This window comes from Lithobates pipiens, unplaced genomic scaffold, assembly GCF_037356315.1.
Source record: "Lithobates pipiens isolate NorthernLeopardFrog02 unplaced genomic scaffold, aLitPip1_a1.2 Scaffold_19, whole genome shotgun sequence".
Lineage (NCBI taxonomy): Eukaryota > Metazoa > Chordata > Amphibia > Anura > Ranidae > Lithobates > Lithobates pipiens.
Genome location: NW_027507764.1, coordinates 438,885,090 through 438,909,944, shown reverse-complemented (window position 1 = coordinate 438,909,944; position 24,855 = coordinate 438,885,090). Strand labels below are relative to the sequence as shown.

General features: G+C 43.4%; 1 protein-coding gene across 5 annotated transcripts in view; it reads left to right on the top strand.

The window, feature by feature from the left end:
- The window catches only part of PRKDC (protein kinase, DNA-activated, catalytic subunit), a 794,135-nt gene that overhangs the window by 259,594 nt on the left and 509,686 nt on the right, over window positions 1–24,855 (top strand). For all 5 annotated transcript variants that reach the window (XR_013277654.1, XR_013277655.1, XM_077492661.1 and 2 more), the window contains exons 27-31: window positions 4,203–4,429; window positions 6,451–6,545; window positions 6,647–6,746; window positions 7,052–7,185; window positions 12,976–13,230. Coding sequence is in view for 3 of the 5 variants with exons in the window: in XM_077492661.1 (XP_077348787.1) it covers window positions 4,203–4,429; window positions 6,451–6,545; window positions 6,647–6,746; window positions 7,052–7,185; window positions 12,976–13,230 (811 nt within the window). In the remaining 2 variants the exon portion in view is untranslated. The remainder of the gene's footprint in view (window positions 1–4,202; window positions 4,430–6,450; window positions 6,546–6,646; window positions 6,747–7,051; window positions 7,186–12,975; window positions 13,231–24,855) is intronic.

Sequence of the window (24,855 nt, the reverse complement as noted above, 5' to 3'; positions counted from 1 at the left end):
AGGGCCTGCCTCTTCCTCTGCCTGTCATTTTTTAAATGACCCTGTGTCAAAAGTCTCTAGAGAAGTGCAGTATGTATGTGGACGAAGGTATATAACACCCCGCTTCAATCTGTCGTTTTTGGGGGCCACTGGTCTATTACACCAGTTATAATACTTTTTTATTTTATTGCGTTTGTCACTCTTTGTAGTATCGCTGCAGAACCGCTCAGCAGTCACAATGCTGCACAGTGGAAATGCACGATACTATGCTTTCCATATGTGCAAGTATTTTATACGTGTATTACACACCTATATACTGCACACCAAATAGTACACATATACCAGTCCTTAAAAGGACCTTTGTGGACCTAGTAGTAACAGCTAGCTAGTGATTAAACTGGCTGTCCCTGCTCCACACAGCGTCCTGTCCCTACACTGACAAAAGACAGCTGCAATCACCAACATAGCAGTGCACTGAACCCTATATACTGTACTACACCTATACCAGTCCTTAAAAGGACTTCTGTGGACCTAATAGCTAGTGATTTGTGTCACTACAGTCTCTCCCTGCTGCACACAGCGTCCTGTTTCTACACTGACATAAGACAGAATGTAAAATGGCCGCCAGATCAGGTCTGTTTATAAGGTAGGGGGTATGTCCTAATGTCCATGTGCTGAAATGTCTCAATTGGCTGTCGTGTACCCCATGATGGATGTGTCATCATGGGTCAAAGTTCTTTCACACTGTAAACACATATGTCCGCGGGGCGAGCAGCGGCAATAGTCTGCTGGTTTGGCTAATCGCGAACACGCAAAATTCGCAGCGAATCGACCGCCTGGCGAACAGTTCGGCCATCCCTAGCGAGGACACTTTTTGTCTTGGAGCCGGTTCACACAGGGGCAACACGACTTCCAACGCGACTTTTGTAGGCAACTTGGACACGACTTGTTAACACGACTTGGGGCGACTTACAACACGACTTTAACTCGCCCCAGGCCAGGCGACTTTTGCCATGGCGAATCAGACAATGAGCTCTCGGGGGAACGCCGTGCCAAAAAAAAAAAAAAACGGCATGGGTTCCCCCTCCGGGAGCATACCAGGCCCTTAAGTCTGGTATGGATTTTAAGAGGAACCCCCTACGCAGAAAAAAACGGCTTGGGGTTCCCCCAGATCCATACCAGATCCTTATCTGAGCACGGAGCCTGGCCGGTCAGGAAAGGGGTGGGGACAAGCGAGCGCCCCCCTCCTTTGACCGTACCAGGCCACGTGGCCTCAACATGGGGGGGTTGGTGCTTTGTGGAAGGGGGGCGCCCTGCGGCCCCCCCACCCCAATCACCTTGTCCCCATGTTGATGAGGACAAGGGCTTCTTCCCGACAACCCTGGCTGTTAGGTTGTCGGGGTCTGCGGGTGGGGGGGTGCTTATCAGAATCCTGGAGTCCCCTTTAATAAGGGGGCCCCCAGATTCCGGCCCCCACCCTATGTGAATGAGTAAGGAGTACATTGTACCCCTACCCATTCACCTGGGGAAAAAATGTCAATAAAAAAACATAACACAAGTTTTAAAAGTAATTTATTAATCAGCTCCGGGGGTCTTCTGCCGACGTCGGGAAGTCTTCTGACGACTTCTCCGCAGTGTCCGGCCTCTTCTCTCGCTCTCCGGCGTCTTCTCCTGGGCTCCTCCGTCCTTCTTCCCTCTTTCTTACCTTCCCTCATTTTAAACGCGGCTCCAGGTAGCAGGGACCAGCGAAGGAGGCGTCGCTGGCCCCGTCGCCTGGTATGGAGTTAAAGGGGAAGCCCTATGCCGAAAAAATGGTGTGGGGGTCCCCTTCTAGGTCCATATCAGACCCTTATCCGAGCACACAACTTGGCTGGTCAGGAAAGGGGGTGGGGACGAACGAGCGCCCAATACCCCCCTTCTGAGCTGTACCAGGCCGCGTGCCCTCCCATAAGCACCTTGTCCGCATGTTGATGAGGACAAGGGTGTCTTCCCGACAACCCTGGCCGTGGGTTGTCGGGGTCTGCGGGCGGGGGGCTTATCGGAATCCGAGAGCACCCTTTAATAAGGGGGACCACCGGAACCCGGCCCCCCACCCTATGTGAATGAGTATGGGGTACAATGTACCCCTACCCATTCACCTGTGGAAAAAACGTAAAAAAAAACACAACACACAAGGGCTAAAATAGTTTATTGCACTGCTCCCGTGGGTCTTTCGTCTTGGGGGGTCTTCTCGCCAGACTCCTCTGCTATCTTCTGCTAGCTCTTTTACTAGTGGAGCAGCCCGGCTTTCTTCTTCGTCGCCGCCCGGGGGGTCTTCTTCCCACTTCAGGGGTCTTGTCCCTCTCTTTGGTTCTTCTTGCCGAGCCTCCACGCCTTCTTCTAGCTCTTTTACAAGCGGTGGCCCAGTCTTCTGTCACCGCTGCCGCCGTCTTCTGTTCTTCTCTTCTTGAACTGTTGCCTCGTTGCTGTCTCTTGCCACAATGACAGGCACGCGGCAACTTATATATGAACATCGCCGGATGATGTCCCCGGGCATTATGATGTCACAGTCCCCGCATCCTCTGGGACTCTGACATCATAATGGGCGGGGACATCATCCGGCGATGTTCCCATATAAGTCGCCGCACACCGCGTGCCTGTCATTGTGGCCAGAGACAGCGACGAGGCAGAGGCTACAGAAGACCGGGCCACCGCTTGTAAAAGAGCTAGAACTAGGTGCGGAGGCCCGGCAAGAAGAACCGTAGAGGGGGACAAGACCCCCAAAGAGGGGGACAGGACCCCCAGGCGGCGACGAAGAAGAAAGCTGGGCTCCTCTGCTAGTAAAAGAGCTAGCAGAAGGTAGCGAGGAGTCTGGCGAGAAGACCCCCCAAGCCGGAAGACCCCCGGAGCAGTGCAATAAACTATTTTAACCCTTGTGGGTTGTTTTTTTTACCTTTTTTTTTCACAGGTGAATGGGTAGGGGTACGAGTACCCCATATTCATTCACATAGGGTGGGGGGGCCGGGATCCGGGGGCCCGCTTATTAAAGGGGGCTCCCTCTTTCCGATAAGCTCCCCGCCTGCAGACCCCGACAACCAACGGTAGGGTTGTCGGGAAGAGGCCCTTGTCCTCATCAACATGGGGACAAGGTGCTTTGGGGTGGGGGGGCCCGCGGCCCCCTTCCCCTAAGCACCCCCCCATGTTGAGGGCACGCGGCCTGGTACGGCTCAGGAGGGGGGCGCTCGCTCGTTCCCACCCCCTTTCCTGACCTGCCGGGTTGCGTGCTCGGATAAGGGTCTGATATGGACTTAGGGGGGGGGGGCCACGCCGTTTTTTCAGCGTAGGGCTTCCCCTTAACTCCATACCAGGTGACGGGGCCAGCGACGCTTCCTTCGCTAGTCCTGGCTACCTGGAGCCGCGTTCAAAATTAACGGACTTTCCTCCGTGTGTGTTGACGATTCTGTTCATTTCAAAAGTATGGCGGATAGTCCGCCCCAAAAGTACCATGTGTGGGCAGGTAGCTAGTTCGGAAAGTCCGGCGGTTTGTCCGCCAGACTAAGTCCACCAGATAGTCTGATACGTGTGTACGCAGCATAACTGAATCTGTCATACTTGTTGGAACTGTTTCCAAATCTGTCTAATAGCTTTCCTGAATTAAAGGCATTGTAAAGGCAGAAATGTTTTATCTTAATGCATTCTAAGTCCATCAGCCAATCGGGATAGAGGGGGTCAGGGCTGGATCGGGGGCTGTGCCTGAATTTATACACGGAGCTCTGACTTGGCTCAGGTGCCCCCATAGAAAGCTGTGGCCTATGGGGGCACTCGATAGGAGGGAGGGGGCTGAGAAGAGGAGGATCCAGGCTGCTCGCTGCAAAACCAACTTAACAGAGAAGGTAAGTATGACATATTTGTTTTATTTTTTTTAGACAAGACTTTTAAGTGCAGAACTTTCTAATATACAGTATGTAATAATACCATCAGAAGTGTTGCAAAAGCTTTATTGATTTGTCAGTTTTTTTTTTATTCATAATTTACCACGTTAAGCCTATTGAAACATTTATAAACATGGCTTGTGGCTTTTCCATTTTTTATTTGGCAGCATTTCCAGAATTGGCAACATTTGCAATTTTTTTAAATAATTTTTTTTTTGTTTCTGTATCCCTTTTATTTTAAAATAGTTTTTCCCATTTTTTTATTTGCATAATTTGCCCTATATCTGTTGAATGTTTTCTTTCTTCTTTAAGGACGGTATTGTGGATCCTGTTGATAGTACACTACGAGACTTCTCTGGACAATGCATTCGGGAATTTTTGAAGTGGTCAATAAAACAGACAACGCCCCAACAGCAGGAAAGAAGCCCAGTCAACACGCAGTCTCTATTTAAACGGCTTTACAGTCTTGCGTTACACCCAAATGTGTTCAAGAGGCTAGGAGCTTCTCTAGCATTCAACAACATATACAAAGAATTTAGGTGTGCTACAGTGCATTGCTTGTAGAGTACTGGGTGACAAGCTTGTACGCTGAGCTGTATTAGAATACATGTGTGTGCAGTATAGCTGAGGTTCTCATTGCTTTTTCTACTCTGAGAGGGCCACATTCTTGGGTACTTCTGCCAAATTTAAAAATTACTATTTAAAATTTCCATAAGGAATTGTTTGAGACATATTATACTTCTTTATGTACGCATTTCAAGAGTGATATTGTAAGGAACATAACCCATTTATTGTAAAGTAGGTACTCCTGCGCTAAAAGGAATAAATGTAGTATATTGAAAAAATAGGTGCTGCATACACCGTAAGGACCAATCTCCTGTCCAAATGTGCACGTAATCAAAAAATAGGGGGTGGTGTTGTGCTCCTTACACAAGATTATGTATTTTTTCTCTATATACTGTATAATTTATTATTAGAATTATCAGGTTGTGATTATAGCTAGCAGACATTCATCAGTATCACTAACCAAATACAGTGCAAATGTGCAGATAACGTATACTAAAATAGTATCATAAATTCATTAGTATATAGGTTAAAAAGGGACATGGGTATTCATCATAAAAAATTCCTATCGTGCAATAAGCAAATTTAAAAAATAAATATAAAGCATATATCCGGCATGTGCAAAATTGCATAAAAAGGTAATTAGTGTGTGATTTCAAAATTGTGCAACATACGCGAAGAGTGAATAATTCATAAAGTGACTTATTTCATCAAGGAGAAACACAAAATATGTATATACAAGGAAAAGGTATATAAATAAATAAAATTCTTTTAGCAAACTGAGTTTATCAAGTCTCTAGTGCAATATTGGACGTTTATTTCTTGGTCCAGTGTGTGACAGTAGTGCAGATGTGGAAGTGTTTCACAAGAACACTGTGTGCTGCTATACTGATATTCAGTGATACTGTGCCTTTAAGTGCTAGAAAATGAATCTTCAGTGTCACTGACACCCGTGGTTGAAATAAATGATTACCTTACTGCTGTAAGGTAAACAGCATGTAGCAAGGTTTAAGGGGAGGGATCCCTTCGGATCGATCTTTTCCTAGGCGTTCATACTGTGTATGGGATAAAGCGGGGGGGGGGGGGCTCTTTTCCTTGTCTTTCCGCTGGGCGTTAGTTACTTGGATCACTCAGATCATTTAGATGCTCAATGTATCAAAGAAAAGATAGAGAGGCCTACCATGGTGCAGTATATTTGAAAAAAGTTTTGAAGTTTATTTAAGTAGAACCATAAAAACTCACATTTTCCTTATGCAAGCTGTACAATGTAAAAACGACCGCCGAGCTCGTGCGTCTGTTCCGGTGTCTAGTTTGCCTCTCGTATTCTATGCGTTACGTCACAACACACGTGACTTTGACTTCCCATTATTCACTCTTTGCGTATGTTGCACAATTTTTGCACAATTTTGCACAATTTTGAAATCACACACTACTTACCCTTTTATGCAATTTTGCACATGCTGGATATATGCTTTATATATATTTTTTTTTATTTGCTTATTGCACAATAGGAATTTTTTTATGATGCATACCCATGTCCCTTTTTAACGTATATACTAATGAATTTATGATACTATTTTAGTATACTTTATCTGCACATTTGCACTTTATTTGGTTAGTGATACTGATGAATGTCTGCTAGCTATAATCACAACCTGATAATTCTAATAAGTTATTATATATAGAGAAAAAATACATAATCTTGTGTGAGGAGCGCAACACCACCCCCTATTTTTTGATAACCCATTTATTGACCATGCTATAAATCTGAATGCTCTACTGTACATTTACCAGGGTGTTGAAGTGTGCATATTAGTGAACACGGCATATGTTGCTGACATGTTTTCAGCAAAGACAATTTCATCTATGAATTCATTTAAATCAAAGCAGTCTACTGTCTCATTAAGTTTCCATCATTCTCGGTAAAACGTAAATTAAAATAGTTTACATGAATGTGATTACTAATCCCCTAATTCTTAGCTGTCATGTCTCTTAGAGAGGAATCGGCGCTGGTGGAAACTTTTGTGTTTGAAGTGTTAGTGATATTTATGGAAAGCCTAGCACTGTCTCATGCAGATGAAAAATCTTTAGGTGAGAGTAAATTCATCTACTGGACAGTCTTTCTTTCTTTCTTTCTGTACTGGATTTTGTTTTTAACTTTACATGCATTTATATTCTTCATCCCATCATAGGAACTATTCAGCAATGTAGTGATGCCATTGACCATTTGAAACGCATTATTGTTCACAAAGCTTCGTCGCTGAACAAGAAATCCAAACGACGCATACCAAGGTGCCGTTAGTCATGTGTATGCTTTACACATAGGTTAATGTCGATTATTACATTGGACAGCTAATTATTTTTAACCTTATTGTTTTGTTTTTTTCAATTCTTGTGAGAAAGACTCATAATAGATGCAATTAAAATTATATATTTTTTATATTGTTTTTACATTTAATAATTCATGAAATTAGAGTTGTTAAAGATTTTTGAATACATTTCAGTTACAAAGTGTGTCATTGTATATAATAAATTACAAATTTAAGCTAAAACAAATGATGCATTTTGTACATTTTGTCATCCTTTTTTTAATATAGAGGGTTTCCTCCGGGCAAGTCTCTCTGTCTCCTGGATATTGTCCTATGGCTGTTAGAACAATGTGGGCGCCCTCAGGCTGATTGTAGACACAAGGCAATGAAGCTGTTCTTTGAGTTTGTGCCTTTATTACCAGGTATCTTATTATGAATGCTAATATACCTATATATTGATCCTTCATAAAGTAATATCTAGATAGTGATGGATCTTCCAATACCTATTCTAATTTATTTTTATTAAAGTTATTAAAAAGGCCGCACAACCTAATTGAAATAAACACAGGGAAATTTATATGTGAAGTTTTATGGAACTGTCCATGTATTAAAGTACATGTAACTGCTATCACTAAAATGCTTTTCAAGTTTTAACATATTAACCAGTTGCCGACCGCCGCACGCCGATGTACGTCGGTACAATGGCACGGGCAGGCATAAGGACATACATGTACGTCCCTTGCCCCCGCCCGGTGCCTGCGGCGGTCGGTATTCGTTCGGGAGCGATCCCGGACGAGGGGACGGCCATTCATTCATGGCCACCCCCTCGCGATCGCTCCCGACGAATAGAAATCCCCGGTGACATCACTTCCTCTCCTGTAATGTAAACACAGGAGAGGAAGTGATGTATTCTCTCCTCCGTGTCGGTATTTTTCGTTCCGACACGGAGGAGAGCGGATCAGTAAGTTACACCAACACTCACACACACAGTAGAACATGCCAGGCACACTCACACCCCCCCTTTACCCCCCGATCACCCCCCCAATTACCCCTGCCCCCCAGTCACAGTGACACCAATGTCATTTTTTTTTTTTTTTTTTTTTTTTTTTTTGCATTGGTGTCATTTGTGACTGTAATAACTGTTAGGGCAGTTAGAGTTAGCCCCCTTTAGTTCTAATGTACCCCCCTAACCCCCCCAATAAAGGTTTAACCCCGTGATCACCCCCCGTCGCCAGTGTCACTAAGGCTGGGTTCACATTGCAGCGGTTTATGAGAACGAATGTGATTCGCACCGCACTGCAGTGCAAATCACATCCGATCTCTGTGCGATTCGAGTTCAGCCATTCGCCGCACCTGCCACACCCGCCGCACCCGCCGCAAATTCGCACGGGACCCTTTTTTTGGCCCGCAGCAGAATCGGATCGCATGGGTGTTCACACCATGCGATCCGAGTTTGCAGATCGCACTGCGATATGCGAACTGATCTGGGGGTGTCAGTAACATTTCACTGACACTCCCAGCAGTTCGCATAGGGCAGTGTGAACTGCCGCCGGGAGGCATGCGATGCGGGAACCCGCCGCGGATTCGCGGCGTTTCCGCATCGCTCCAGTGTGAACCCAGCCTAATAAGCGATCATTTTTCTGATCGCCGTATTAGTGTCACAGGTGACGCTAGTTAGGCAGGTAGGTATTTAGGTTCGCCGCAGCTTTTTATAGCGCCAGGGACCCCCATATACTACCGCATAAAGCCCCCTGATTGCCCCCTAGTTAACCCTTTCACCAGTGATCACCATATAACTGTTACAGGTGACGCTGGTTGGTTAGTTATTTTTTTATAGTTTCAGGGCACCCGCCATTTATTACCTAATAAAGGTTTAACCCCCTGATCACCCGGCGGGTGTCATTTGTGACTAATAACTGTTAGGGCAGTTAGGGCTAGCCCCCTTTAGTTCTAAGGTACCCCCCTAACCCCCCCAATAAAGGTTTAACCCCGTGATCACCCCCCGTCGCCAGTGTCACTAAGGCTGGGTTCACATTGCAGCGGTTTATGAGAACGGATGTGATTCGCACCGCACTGCAGTGCAAATCACATCCGATCTCTGTGCGATTCGAGTTCAGCCATTCGCCGCACCCGCCGCAAATTCGCACGGGACCCTTTTTTTGGCCCGCAGCAGAATCGGATCGCATGGGTGTTCACACCATGCGATCCGAGTTTGCAGATCGCACTGCGATATGCGAACTGATCTGGGGGTGTCAGTAACATTTCACTGACACTCCCAGCAGTTCGCATAGGGCAGTGTGAACTGCCGCCGGGAGGCATGCGATGCGGGAACCCGCCGCGCATTCGTGGCGTTCCCGCATCGCTCCAGTGTGAACCCAGCCTAATAAGCGATCGTTTTTCTGATCGCTGTATTAGTGTCACAGGTGACGCTAGTTAGGCAGGTAGGTATTTAGGTTCGCTGCAGCTTTTTATAGCGCCAGGGACCCCCATATACTACCGCATAAAGCCCCCTAATTGCCCCCTAGTTAACCCTTTCACCAGTGATCACCATATAACTGTTACAGGTGACGCTGGTTGGTTAGTTATTTTTTTATAGTTTCAGGGCACCCGCCATTTATTACCTAGTCTCACTAGTGTACCCCTAAATTTAGGGGTGTCTACTTTCCAAAATGGGGTCATTTGGGGGGGGTTTGTGCCATCTTGGCATTTTATGGCCTTCAAAACTGTAACGCCCTTAGAAAGCCTGAAGGCGGTGCTTGGTTTTCGGGGCCCCGTACGCGGCTAGGCTCCCAAAAAGTCCCACATATGTGGTATCCCCATACTCAGGAGAAGCAGCAGAATTTATTTTGGGGTGTCATTTCACATATGCCCATGGCATGCGTGAGCAATATATCATTTAGTGACAACTTTGTGAAAAAAAAAAAAAAAAAAAAAAAGTTTGTAATTTTCCCGCAACTTGTGGCAAAATATAAAATATTCCATGGACTCAACATGCCTCTCAGCAAATAGCTTGGGGTGTCTACTTTCTAAAATGGGGTCATTTGTGGGGGTTTTGTGCCATCTTGGCATTTTATGGCCTTCAAAACTGTAATAGGTAGTGAGGAGTGAAATCAAAAAATTACGCCCTTAGAAAGCCTGAAGGCGGTGCTTGGTTTTCGGGGCCCCGTACGCGGCTAGGCTCCCAAAAAGTCCCACATATGTGGTATCCCCGTACTCAGGAGAAGCAGCAGAATTTATTTTGGGGTGTCATTTCACATATGCCCATGGCATGCATGAGCAATATATCATTTAGTGACAACTTTGTGTAAAAAAAAAAAAAAATTTTTTTTTTTGTCATTATTCAATCGCTTGAGGCAAAAAAATAAAATATTCAATGGGCTCAACATGCCTCTTATCAATTTCCTTAGGGGGTCTACTTTCCAAAATGGGGTCATTTGGGGGGGTTTTGTACTGCCCTGCCATTTTAGCACCTCAAGAAATGAGATAGGCAGTCGTAAACTAAAAGCTGCGTAAATTCCAGAAAACGTACCTTAGTTTGTAGATGTGACAACTTTTGCGCAAACCAATAAATATACAATTATTGACTTTTTTTTTACCAAAGACATGTGGCTGAATACATTTTGGCCTAAATGTATGACTAAAATTGAGTTTATTGGATTTTTCTAATAACAAAAAGTAGAAAATATCATTTTTTTTCAAAATTTGCGGTCTTTTTACGTTTATATCGCAAAAAATAAAAATCGCAGAGGCAATCAAATACCATCAAAAGAAAGCTCTATTTGTGGGAAGAAAAGGACGCAAATTTTGTTTGGGTACAACATTGCATGACCGCGCAATTACCAGTTAAAGCAGCGCAGTGCCAAAGTGTAAAAAGACCTCTGGTCATTTACCAGCAAAATGGTCCGGTCTGAAAGTGGTTAAAGAATGTTTAAAGCCCAAAAATTTTTTTCCTTAATCGTACATCACCATACAAACAAGTTAATAATAATTTCTACTTTGGTTATGCTGCCATTTTCAGTTGAATGGACACTGGCCAAAAAATGCAGCAATCCTACCCCAACATTCCCAGCCCTCAGTTTTGTGGGCTCTATCTGGATCCATCACTACTGCCAGCTGGCCAAAGGGGAGCAGACCCAGCATTCAAGTTTGACCTGTAACATTTGTCTGATGACGCTGGATCCTGTGGGTGCAATCTCTGGCATAGAGTGTGCGAGCTACCAGAAAAAAAAAATCACTTTTTCACATTACATGATAATGGTTTTTACAAAAATATTTATCCATTCCTATCTCATATGGGATCAATTAATCAATAATTTTGTACCAATGGGAAAAATCAACCAATCCAAAAGAACATGTATGTATATATAAGAAATCATGGATTGTCAGGTGCTATATCTTTTCCTTTCACATTCGATATGTGCTGAGAAAACAACAAAAAAATAAAACGCATAATAAATAAGCATATTAAAGAAATAAATATAAATCAAAATCAGAATTGAATCCGTTCTGCCATAAAGTGTTTAAATGGTGTATCCATTGAACATCCCGTTTCCTTCACGTCCGAATCTTAATTGAGAAACGGTGTGTACTTTAAAAAAAAAAAAATGTTTTGAGTGGTTTCACCTACATAAAATAAGCCACGTGGACATTTTTATTATGTACACAACATAAGACGATTGGCAAGTGTAATGAGTCTTAATATCAATGTTGTACCCTCTATGAGGATGGTAAAAATTTTCCACTCATCTGGTGGTTTCAAATCCACGTGGCTTATTGTATGCGGGTGAAACCACTTAAAAGGTTAAAGGTAGAATAGCTAGACATTAAGTATTCCATCAGAGACAAATTACCTTTTGCCTGACATTTTTTTTTTAAAAAAAAGGACACACCGTTTCTCAATTTAAGATTCATGGTGATAGATGGTATACCCAGGAACAGACATGGAGGAAATAGGGAATTAATCCTTAGAAAACGGGAGGTTCAATGGATACACCGTTTAAACACTTTATGGCCGAACGGATTCAATTCTGATTTTAATTCATATGTATTTCTTTGATATGCTTATTTATTATGCATTTTGTATTTTTGTTTCTTATTTTTTCAGCGCATGTCGATTGTGATAGGAAAAGTGATAGCACCTTATGATCCATGATTTCTTATATACCTTTATGTTCTTTTGCGGTGGTTGTTTTTTCCCATTGGTACAAAATGATTGATTGATCCCACATGAGATAGGAGTGTATTAATATGTTTGTAAAAAAACATATTAATATGTTTTAATTAAATATATATTAATATATTATTGTATGTGTCTTGCTCTGAAGAAGGGCGCTTTTGACACTGAATGGAATTTGATTTTGAATTTTTCTAAATACATTTTAAGCACAGCAATCCCATCTGATCGTTACGATATATATATATATATGTGTGTGTGTGTGTGTGTGTGTGTGTGTGTGTGTGTGTGTGTGTGTGTGTGTGTGTGTGTGTGTGCAGTAATTTTCCAGATGCTGGCACTGATCACATTCCCATATAGTTGTGCTAAATATTTAATTAAACTTATGTGCCCCGCTATGCTCTGCAAACAAAATTCCTTCCTGTGAACTTGTGCAATATATATTATCTAGTCAAAAAGAATAATATATTATAATAATATGCACCCTTAAAGTGCTAACAAGGTATACAGTACATGTATACCGTATATTGCACAGGTTCACAGGAAGTAATTTTGTTTGTAGAGTGTACCTGGTAACCTCGCTGGTAGAGTGCTCCCCTGGAGGGTAGTCAAGTCCCGTCTCTGGTGGATGAAGACTAGGCCTGTTGGCCCTGCAGCTGGACTGCTGAGTGCCTCTTATTGTTAAACTTTGTAGCAGCTTCTCCTGAGTGTTCTCAGCATGAGGTGTTGGAGGAAATTCCTCAGAAAGATGCTGGGAGGAATCTCAGGATCTATGGGTGTCTCATAAGTGTCACACTGATACATTCATTAAATAGCATGTCTTAAGGAATTCATTTGGAACTAAAACCTCACCCCAAACAATTCTTTTTTTTTTTTTTGTATCTGAGTTTTCATATTGCTGAAGTTTATAGTCTTTACAGCTGCTGTAGGTCTCTTTTTTTTCTGTTATGCGTATTTATTGCTAAACTCTAGTGGATCTGTGTAACATTTTGGTAGTACCAAATGCTAATATGTATGATACATTTTTGGTGAATTTCAGAAAGGAAATCTGTATCTGCCTGGTTGGATGAAATGATTAAGAACGATGGCATAATTTTCGTGATTAAAAGGTTTGAAGGTGCAGGCAATATGAATGCAAAAAATTGTGGAATATTGCACATTGCCACACTCCATGAACTGAAAGAGGTCTTCACTCTAACAGCTGTCATAAAGTGGATGGACATGTTGCTTGCAGCTTTGGACTGCTACAATACGTTTATTGGCATGCGTGTTGTGAAGTCACACACAATGTTGGGTAAGGAAATACTGTTTATTTTATTTATTTTTTAAATTCTGTATGTGTCTGGTATGTGACAATTCTCATATGGCATTTTATTATAAAAAAAAGAAAAAAAAAGGCAATTATAATCTATATTAGGGCTGCAACTAACGATTATTTTCATCGATTAGTTGGCAGATTGTTTTGATTAATCGGATAATAACCTTAAAGTGTTGTGTATAATTTAGTTAATATGTAAAGTTAAAAAAAGGCAATTTTTTTCTTTAATATGTATGTGCAGTGGTAAATATAAATAACCAACTATATTGTTAGGGAGCAAAATCTGTAATCCACTCTGAGAAGTAGAGAAGAGACGTACTGTATATACTATTAGAGGTTGAATCTGGTAAATATCATCAGAGATCAAATTTCTTTATCGTACATCACGGGACACAGAGCAGCATAGTAATTACTATGTGGGTTATAGGCCACCTTCAGGTGATGGACACTGGCACACCCAAGACAGCAAGTTTTAGTCCCTATATAACCCCTCTCATACCTGGAGTACCTCCGTTTTTTCACTAGTGTCTAAGGTGTTGGTCACAGTTAAAGAAGTGCTAAGAAGAGCTCCATTGGAAAGATCCTTACTGGATCAAGCAGCCTTTGCAAACCACATCCATTCAAAGTGCCACTGAGGCCAAAATGGATGGTACCTGGGCCTCGTGAAGGAAGAAAGAGGTTTTTCCTGTAACGCCTCTCTTGGAGGGCTGTATCCTGGGACCCGGTGCTTTGGTCATTCGGCTAATACCAACATTTTTTTCTGGCAGGGTTCTATACAGGTCCAAGGGTGTGGACCCCCAATAAAAAGGGACCCTGTCCTTGAAGATTTTTAAAACTATCCTGCTGTGATGGGTGAACATTGGGTCTGTCTGGTTTCCAGCAGTATCTTGCAGCGGGAAAGGTAAATGAAGATTCCTGAGGAACTTCAAGTTCACTTATGGATTTCTTCTTTGTAGTAAATGTTGTCATTTATAAATTTTGCCACTAGAGGGTGTATCGCTCTGTGTCTCGGAGGGGTCGCCGCTGCTCCTTCCTTCCTCCCCATGCCTGATCTGAACGGATTTAACGTTTAAATATCGAGGGGCGTGTGGTGGAGAAGAGGGGCGTGGCTTACCGCAGTGGTGTGTGCGTGGTTCGGCATCCATGCTCCTCACACAGTGCAGGACTGCCAAGTTTATATAAGCCTCTTGGCATATTGCATCTGGCTGACGGACGCAGGAGCAGATTGGCGCATGTGAGTGGTGTATGCAGGCATTCCCAAAGACACATTTACTTGGCATCAGTCTGGGCATTAATAGATGCCTCTGCCAGGAAGGTGGTTGAAATCTTGTGGGTAAGTCTTGTGGAGTTAAAGTCCATAAGCATAAGAGTGCATTATTTTAAGTGTGATGCCTATCATTCTCTCCCATGAGCCACCCATGTGGGAAGAATGAGGAGGATTGAAAATCCATGTACAGCCCTTTTCAGCTAAAAAGTCTTGGGATTGGCCTAGAGTTGAGCTGTAACTCTCAACAGACTTCAGTGAAATTAGTTCCACAGTCAGATCTTTTGTCTTGACTAGATCTCTGATGGCTAGGAATCATCTTAGATCATTGATGAAACATGAGGCATCCATAGATTCTATTACTTTAATGTGTACTGCACGCACACTCATGCAATTGAACAGCACTGTCCATTGTTTGCTATTTGCTTGGCCACCTCCAGTTCTGTGGGCTGTCACCATCCACGGCCCAAAGACATCCAAACCAACATGAGTGAAAGGTGGGTCAGTACTTAACCTGTCAGCTAGCAAATGGGATGTTTGCTGTTGCTGGTGTTTCCCTCTCAGTTTGCAGTACTGAACACTGTTATGCAGTGAAGCTGTGGTCTGTTTTTTTTGCTCCTATAATCCAAAGGCTTGCAGCTCTTATGGCACCCTCTGTGAATTGTCTACCTTGGTGCTTAACCCCTTCATGGTAGTGCCGTATGAGCAAAGTGGTGATGTGATGGCGAACGGGTATAATGAGAGAATTCTGTTCTTGCTCACTTAACTCAGCCGTGTTTAAACATCCACCAACCCTTAACATACCATCATTGTCAATGAATGGATTCAGGTTGGCAATTGGACTGTTTTTTGCAATGTCCCTCTTGCCACGGATACATTTAATTTCTGAGTCAAAAACACTCTGTTGTGTACTGCGTATTATGATCAGTTCACCTTAAGCAATGTCTTTTGCAGAGAGAAGCTTTTGACACACGTGACAACTTTGACAGTGAGCATCTGTGGGCTTTGTGTGGAAGGAATCTGCAATATGAGCTAACCTTGCAGTGGCACGAACAAGCCTTCTCCACTTGGAGAAATGTTCAAAGCGTTGACAGCCCAAGACGAGTCTTTGTTCAGTTCTGGTGACGAGGGTTTTGATTTCAGGATGAATCTCATAATCTGTCAGGTTCTAGAAGACTGAAGACCTCAGCTATGGTTTCTTCTGGATGATCCAGCAGGAATTCAGGACCTGTTAACCAAGAAGAATTTGCAAAAAACCTGCAGACACTGGCCTGGTGGCATGATCTGCATGGTTAATTTCAGATGGAACATAATGCCATTGTTCAGGTTTAGATTTCCTGAGTCTCTCTACACGATTGCTGACATAGACATAGAAACGTTTAGTCTGGTTGTATATGTAGCCCAGAACAACCTGGCTGTCTGTTTAGAATCTGATGTCATCTATCTGAATGTCTAGCTCATGCAGTTTAAAATCTGCTATTACTACAGCTAGCACAGACCCACCAAGTTCAAGCCTGGGAATCGTGTGTTCAGGCTTAGGTGCTGACTTCACTTTCCCAAACACAAACTCTATGTGGGCTTGATTAGCAGAATCTCTTACCTTGAGGTAAGCGACAGCTGCTATGTCCTTAGTAGATGCATCTGAGAAGATGTGAAGCTCTTTCCTCTGACTTGTGGCAAGGGAGGCAGAAGTGTAGCAGCGTGGTATATGGATTTAATCTAAGGCATGTAAAGATTGTTTCCAAGATTCCCACTTTGAAAGCTGATCTATTGGTAGTGGAGCATGCCAATCTTTAATAGTCTCTGAGAACTGTTTAAGTAAGGAATTACCTTGTATGGTGATGGGAGCTACGAATCCCACTGAATCGTATAGGCTGTTCACCACAACACCACATTTGATAAATGTCTTGTCTGCAGAGCTGACTTGAAAACCGAAGGTGTCTTTTAATAAGTCCCACCGTAGGCCTAGACTTCTCTCTACAGGTGGTATGTCCATTCCCAGATTCAAGTCTTTAAAGAGGAAGTAAACCCTTTCAAACCACTTTGACCTACAGGTAAGACTAGATTAAGGCTTACCTGTAGGTCCAAGCAATATCTCCTAAACCTATATGGTTTAGGAAATATTTGCCCGAAAATGGGCACCGCTGTCTACGGCGCATGCGCCGTAGACAGCGGCGCGCAGGCGCACTAAATGCGGCAAGTCCAAGAATGGATTTGCCTAATTTGTCGACTCCCGTGCGCATGCGCGGGAGTGACGTCATCGCGGCTTCGCCGAATGGCAGCGGCGGAGCTGCGAGACGCGACTCCCGTGCGCATGCGCGGGAGTGATGTCATCGCGGCTTCGCCGCTGTGATTCGTCGGAGCTGCGAGACGCCACCAGCAAGATGGATGCGGCGGACTACAGGGGACAGCGGCAACTTCGCTGGCTCAGGTGTCAGGTAAGTGACACATAATGAGCTACTATGCGATGCATAGTAGTCCATTATGCTTTACCTTTGCAGGGAAAAAAAGAGGAAGTAAACCCATTAGGGGTATCCCTGAACAATGTTCTCACTGGTCCAAACCTAACCAACAACCTTGTAGGTGTACTTATGAGGTTTAGAAGAGAGCCAGTTACCATAACTGCTGACATTGAACAAATGTTTCATTGCTTTATTGTGCGTGATCCTCCTAAGATTTCTGTGGTACCGTGACAACAATGGCAAGGATGCTTGACACTTCATTGAGAGAGACTTCTATGTGGACGATGGACTTAAATCTTTACCTACAGATGAAAAAGCCATAGACCTGCTCCAAAGGACATACGGTATGCTTTCTGAGGCTAACCTCAGACTACACAAGATTGCCTCAGTGTTGCTGTTATGAAAGCCTTTAAACCTAACGATCATGCCACAGGGTTTAAAGAGGAAGTAAACCCTTAATGCTTGGCACTGGAGTCAAATACTACCCTGATTTGCTTTGGCTTACGTGGATGATACACTCTGAAGAAAGGCAGGTACCAGCACTCATCATGTCTTTGAAGTGGTGGAGCTGGTTCGGCATGATCATTGTCAAAGATCCTTTTCATAAAGGTGATGAAATGTTCCTTAATTTAAGGCCTGTCTAGTGTTCGTTGAAGTGAGTTGAATCTGGATAGAGCCTGTTCACGATTGGTTGGGAGTTGAACCCTTGCAGCACTAAGAGGTAATTGTGCAACCCAGCTGTTAGACTCTTCCTGGAAGAATTCTTTGTCCATTATTTTGATGAACTCTCTGTCTTCGACTGACAAGGCTATTTTGTTATCGCTTGTAGTACAAAACATTGTTACCTAGGTAATCATCACAAAGGTTAGAAGTGACAACAGGTACTTGGATAATGTCAGGAGGTTTCTCTTATACTTCATAATGGCGAAGGCACTGTTTGAAGTGGGATGCATGTCTGTTTCCTAACATGTAATTTTTGAAGGAGTGGACCGTGGATGGTGTAGGTATTATATCCAAGCATATGTCGTCCACGATTACCAAGCCTAGATGGTGATAGGCAGCCTTTGGAGTAGGAATTTCTTCCCTTTTTCGTCTGATATCTGGTCACACTCCACTAATGTTGGTGGGAGTATGCCCTCTCTCTTATTGATATAAGAGACCATGAACCCATCAGCCCCTCTGCCGAAGGTCTCTTCACGACCAGAACAGGTTCTGAGAGTATACGGGTATGCGTGTCCCCCCATACCAAATATCTCAAAGAATTTATGCTTAATCAGGGATCTGTTGCTCTGTTAATCTATTATGGCATACATCCTAATGGCTTCCTCAGGTTGACCCTTTGGGTATATCTTGACTAGGCATATCTTAGCAGAGCATTTGTGATCTAAACCTTCTCCACAGACTTCTGTGCATTAAGAAGAAACGTTAGCTGTGGCTGAAGCATGACCTTGTTGCTCCCTGCCATTACTTGAGACAGGGCTGGAGGTAGGAGGCTGCTGGGAGCTGTCTGAGGGTGGGCCCGGATGCATGGCTGTAACATGTCTGTCGCTACTGCATTGTGTGCACTTGATGACAACGTTACAGTCTTTAGCAAAATGTCAATAACAAGAACAGCACCTGTAGCATATTCTAAGTTTCTGAAGAATCTCCCTGCGCTCTTGTAACGTCTTTGCCCTAAGCCCATGACATTTCTTTAGGGGGTAAATGGGGCATTGACGATAAGGGTCTTTATCTCTGTCCACCCAAATTGATCTGGTGAGCAGTAGAGGATATGGGTAGTGAGATTTGTCCTTTTAACAGATATTGCTCTATTGAAGTCTCAATGTTTAGCTGCTATATCATCACCTTGAGCCTTGTTGTGCCCATTTACCCTGCAGGCAGTGTGGCAGCTTAGAAAACACTGGATTCACACCATGAGCAGTGTCCAGGAAGCTTAGTCCAGGTAGACGTGGGTCTGTCTTTGCCAACTTCAGCTCCATGAGAAGATCACTCAGATCTTGGAGCTTGCGATAGTCTTTGTTCTCTATTTTTGGGAAGTTTTGCAGTCTCTTGAATAGAGCGCTTTCTATGACTTCGGAGGTACCATAGGCTTGCTCAAGTCTTGCCCATGCAGCAACAAGACCTACATCTGGGTGGTCAACATGCACTGTTCTCAGTCTTTTAATACGATCCGCAGATTCTGGCCCCAGCCACTTTATGAGCAAATCAAGTTCCTCCTTGGTAGTAAGGTTGAGATCAGCAATGGCCGCTTTGAAGGTTGACCTATTCTGAGACCTCTATGCCTGGCCTGTATAAGATATAATCACTGAGGACAATCCTCATCAGATAGCTCGAACTCACCAAATACCGATTCCATCCACAAAGGTGCTTTTATTCTGAACATCTGGTTACAGCAGATGACAGGATACAAACAGATGAATAGATTGTGGTATTTATGTTGTCAAAAGATATTGTCTGTAGCTTACTATGCAGAATACATGTGGCCTGTTAGCTGCATCCATGACGCAGGAAGTGCAATCTCAGGAAGAATGGTGGAACATTACATACAAAGGAAGTGTGTCATAACATCAGGGAAAAAGAACATAAGAAAACAAGTGAATTACCACAAAAAGTCACTAGATGGCAGCATGTGAACTAAATATAAAACGTCCATAGAAAATGGTTAGGAATACCATCTATATAAATGCTATGCCCTGTTGGGGTGGCACAGCGGCAATTGACGCTGCTATATCTTATGAGAACGAAAGTTTAACTTGTCCGGTGGACAACGCTCAAATGTTTAGGGCATCAACGGATAAAATGGAGTTCTTGTTGAAGACCTCCTTTTCTTTGGCAGGTGCGTGACTCAACCTGCAGTTGGAGCAATAGGCATTTGTCAATCCCTAAAAGATCAGTTGAAACAGGCTCTCAAGGTTGTTCCTGTTCAGGAGGCCCAGGACTTAGCCAAGCTGCCAAGGGCCTTATGTTTTGCAATTGACGCTATTAAGGATTCTATTTATCAGGCATCACGTCTTATGCTTTTGCTGGTGCATATGTGTAGGATCCCGTGGTTGAAAAATTGGTCAGCCGAAGCGCCATGCAAAAAACTTCTGGCTGGTTTTCCATTTCACGGGACTGGCTGTTGGGGGATGACTTGGACAAATCCAAAAATTTTTGGGCGGAAAAAGTACCCTTTTACCAGTTAGAAGAAGAAGTAAACGTCCCTCGTTTAAATGGGTTTCTTCTCCGTGGCCAGGGGCATCAGCCTCTAGGCAGTCGCAACGGCCTCCTCTGTCAGGTTCAAGAGGTAAACCTCAAGGTCAAGCCCAAGGACAGAAGAAGTCCTGGGGGCGGAAACCTACAAAACATAATTCCAAGACCTTTTTATGAAGGGGCGCCCCCACTCGCTCGGGTGGGGAAAAGGTTTCTGCAGTTCTCAGAGGTCTGGCAGGAAGAGATTCAGGATAGATGGGTCATCTCCACAATAGCTCTAGGTTACATACTAGAGATCCAACAGTTTCTATCACCTTGTTTTCTGAGGTCAAATGTTCCCAAAGATCCAGGGAAAAGGCTATCTCTGTTTCTAGCTTTAGACCGGTTGTTTTCTCAAGGGGTGATCATGTCCCCACGGAGGAGCAGGGGTTGGGGTTTTATTCAAACTTCATGGTGCCAAAACCAAATGGAGATGTCAGTCCCATTCTAGATCTCAAAGATCTAAATTGGTTCCTGAATATCTGCTCTTTTTGCATCGAGTCAATCCTGTCAGTAGTTTCCATCCTACAAGGGCATCTATGATGCATACCTGCATGTGCCTATTTTCCCCGCTCACCAGAAATATCTGTGATTCGAGGTAGAAAAGCACCATTTTCAGTTTGTAGGCATGCCCTTCGGTCTAGCCACTGCACCCCCCCCCCCCCTGGTATTCATAAAGGCTCTGGCCCCCTGGCAGACTAAGATGATCTGCTCCTGGTAGACCGGTCAGTAGCCTGCTTGGACCAAAGTGTGGTCAGCACAGTCAACTACCTGGAATACCTAGAGAAATTAATTCTCAAACTAGAGAAATCTTCCTTAAAGAGGAAGTAAAGGCAAAAAAATAATTAAAAAAAACACACCCTTTAAGGCAAAGGCATAATGATCTAGTATGTATTAGCATACTAGCTCATTATGAATAATTTATCTGAGAACGAAGCCCCCAAAGCGGTCCTCCGTCTTCCCCTTCGCCGCTGCCATGTACCCCGGAGCGACTTCTGGGTCTCGCTGCTCCAGGGCTGTGATTCGCCGGAGCTGCAAAGACATCACTCCCGCGCATGTGCAGGGAGCCGACACGAGGGTCATATCGCCGCGATCTGCGGCCTGCCCGCCGCTGTTTATGGCGAATGCGCCGTAGACAGCAGGGGCTGTCTTCGGGTAAATATCTCTTAAACCGTATAGGTTTAGGAGATATTTCTTGGACCTACAGGTAAGCCTTAATCTAGGCTTACCTGTAGGTCAAAGTTGGTTGTAAGGGTTTACAACCACTTTAAGATCACTAAAAAGACTTGAGTACTTAGGTCTGATCATAGACCCAGTCCAGACAAGGGTGTTTTTGCCTCACGCAAAGATCAGCACCATAAAGGAGCTGGTCCAAGTGGTCAGGACAAAGAAAAGTCCCTCCCTTCGCCTTTGTATGAGGTTGTTTAGGAAGTTGGTGGCTTCATTCAAAGCAGTTCTATATGCCCAGTTTCATTTGAGACTGTTGCAAAACAGTATCCTATCTGCTTGGAACAAAAGGGTCCACGCTCTAGATTTCCCTATGCGTCTGACCTCAAAAGTACGGCAGAGCCCCAGTTGGTGGTGGATAACCAAGAATCTGCAGTAGGGGAAATCACTCATACCAGTTACCTGAAAGGTGGTAACAGAAGAGGCGACTGTCCAAGGGAAATGGTCTAGAACCAAAATGGCCTTGCCCATCAACATCTTAGAGATTCAGGCGGCACGCTTGGCTCTGAGAGCATGGACGTTGAGGTTATGGAATTGTCCTGTCAGGATCCAATCCAACAATGCCACAGCTATGGCTTTTATCAATCCCCAAGGTGCACCAGGAGTCACGCAGCCCAGACAGAGGTGAACCATATCCTAGCTTTGGCGGAGAAGCATGCACCTTGCCTAATGACATTCTTCATTCCAGAGATAGAGAATTAGCAGGCGGACTTCTTGAGTCGCCAGTTGTTCCCGGGGGAATGGTCTCTTCGACATCTTCCTGGCCATATGCCAAAGATGGGGGATACCGGAAGTAGATCTGTTGGCGTCCTGATTCAATAAGAAATTGGACATCTTTGTGTCAAGGACAAGGGATCCACTTGTATGCGGGACAGATGCGTTGGTGACCCCGTGGGATCAGTTTTCACTGATTTATGCATTCCCTCCTATTCAGTTACACCCACGGCTTCTTTGCAGGATCAAGCAGGAAAGGAAGCTGGTGATCCTTGTAGCGGCATGGCCCAGAAGATCTTGGTATGCAGAGATCGTAAAAATGGTGTTAGAGGACCCATGACCCTTCCACCACGTCTAGACCTGCTCTCGCAGGGACCAGTATTCCATCCTACCTTACAAACTCTAAGTTTAACGGTTTGGCTATTGAAACCCACATTCTGAAGAATTGCGGGCTTTTTGGGTCAGTGGTATGTGCCTTGGTTAAGGAAAGGAAACCGACTTCTAGAGTCATATATTATAGAGTTTGGAGGGCATATGTTTCCTGGTGTGAATCCAAGAGTGGGCATCCTCGGAAATATGTCATAGGTAGAATTCTTGCCTTTCTGCAGTTAGGGGTAGAGATGAAGCTGGTCTTAAGTACTATCAAGGGTCAGGTCTCGGCCTTATCGGTATTGTTTTAGAGATCACTTGCTTTGCATTCCTTGCTCCCTGTTTTTATGCAGGGGGTAACACAGCTTTATCCACCCGCTAGTTTACCCTTGAACCCTTGGAACTTGAATTTAGTTTTGTCATTATTGCCAAAAAAAAGCCTTTTGAGCTGATACGGCATACTCCCTTGGTCCTTTTGACGAGGAAGTTCGTTTTTCTGATTGCTATATCCTCTGCAAGAAGGGTATCAGAATTGGCTGCTCTTTCTTGTAAAGAGCCGTATTTAATTATGTACAAGGACAAGGTGTTTTGCGTCCTCCTCCAAGCTTTTGCCCTAAAGTGGTGTCAGGCTTTCATCTAAACCCTGTTCTATGGAAGAGAAGAATAGAATCTAGTGAATGTATCATGTGGATGTAAAAAGGCATGAGGATGTCAACCTTTGGGCACAGTTTGCTGGTCCTCAAGTCTGATGAGGCCCTGCTTTATATATGTCTCCCTCCCTTCAGATAGCATTGCTTTGGGACATCCAACATAGTAATTACTATGCTGCTCTGTGTCCTGTGATGTACTCCAAGAAAAGTATTTTACAGGTAAGGTGTTGTAAAAATCCTATTTTAAAAATCCTATTTTTTTTTTATTTTAAGAAAAATAAAATTTAAGACTGTATTGCTGTTTTGACGATTTTCAAACAGAACTATTATATTATATGCTGGTTTTCAGTCAGAAATTTACATTCATTTTAAAACATTGTTAAAAGCAAGTGAAATTTTCAGATGACATTTTTCATTCAGCGAATGTGCATTTTGTATTTTTTTATGCTTTGTAAGCAATTTGTTGTTGGGTAGATTAATCACTTCAGGACAGCCGTGTGTGTATATGTGTGTGTGTATATATATATATATATATATATATATATATATATATATATGTGTGTGTGTATATATATATATATATATATATATATATATATATATATATATATATATATATATATATATATATATATATATATATAATATGTGTGTGTGTCAGCACTTTGAAGAGGGATATCTCGGTAACGGCAGCAGGTGCTGCCGCAACCGAGGTATCCATCTTTACAGGAGCCGGTCCTCTTTACGATAATGGTGGTCTCCATGGCGGATTCGCCGCAAGATCATCGTTATCAGCGGCGGGAGAGGTTCCACCTCTCTCCCGCGCCCTCCGTCGCTTACCGGAGCAGTCGGTAGTGGCAGATGCGATCGGGACCTGTCATGTACTGGGTATGGAGACGAGTGAGGCTAAGATGGCCCCCACCCTTCTCCATACCATAGAAGGTCTGAAGCGACGTCAAAATATCACTTCCGCCCATACCTCTTAAAGGAACATTTTTCTGTTGTCATTTTTTCAAATTTTTTATTTTTTTTTTGCATTTTAGTCCAAATATGAGATCTGGGGACTTTTTGACCCCAGATCTCATATTTAAGAGGACCTGCCATGCTTTTTTCTATTACAAGGGATATTTACATTCCTTGTAATAGGAATAAAAGTGACCCAATTTGATTTTATTTTTTAAACAATGATAAAATAAAGTAAAATAAATAAGAATTTTTTTTTTAAAGCGCCTCTTCCCAACGAGTCCGCGCGCAGAAGTGAACGCATACTTGAGTAGCGCCCGAATATGAAAACCACATATGTGCAGTATTGCCACGATAGGTAGAGCGAGAGCAATAATTCTAACCCTTGACCTCCTCTGTAACGCAAAGCATGCAACCTGTAGAATTTTTTAAACGTCACCTACGGAGATTTTTGAGGGTAAAAGTTTGACGCCATTCCACGAGCGGGTGCAATTTTCAAGTGTGACATGTTGGGTATCAATTTACTCGATGTAATATTATCTTTCACAATATAAAAAAAAAATGGACTAAATTTACTGCTGTCTTTTTTTTTTTTTTTTCCTATTTAAAAAAGTGAATTTTTTTCCAAAATAAGTGCGCTTGTAAGACCGCTACGCAAATATGGCCATTTTATTCTCTATGGCGTTAGAAAAAAATATATAATGTTTGGGGGTTTTAAGTA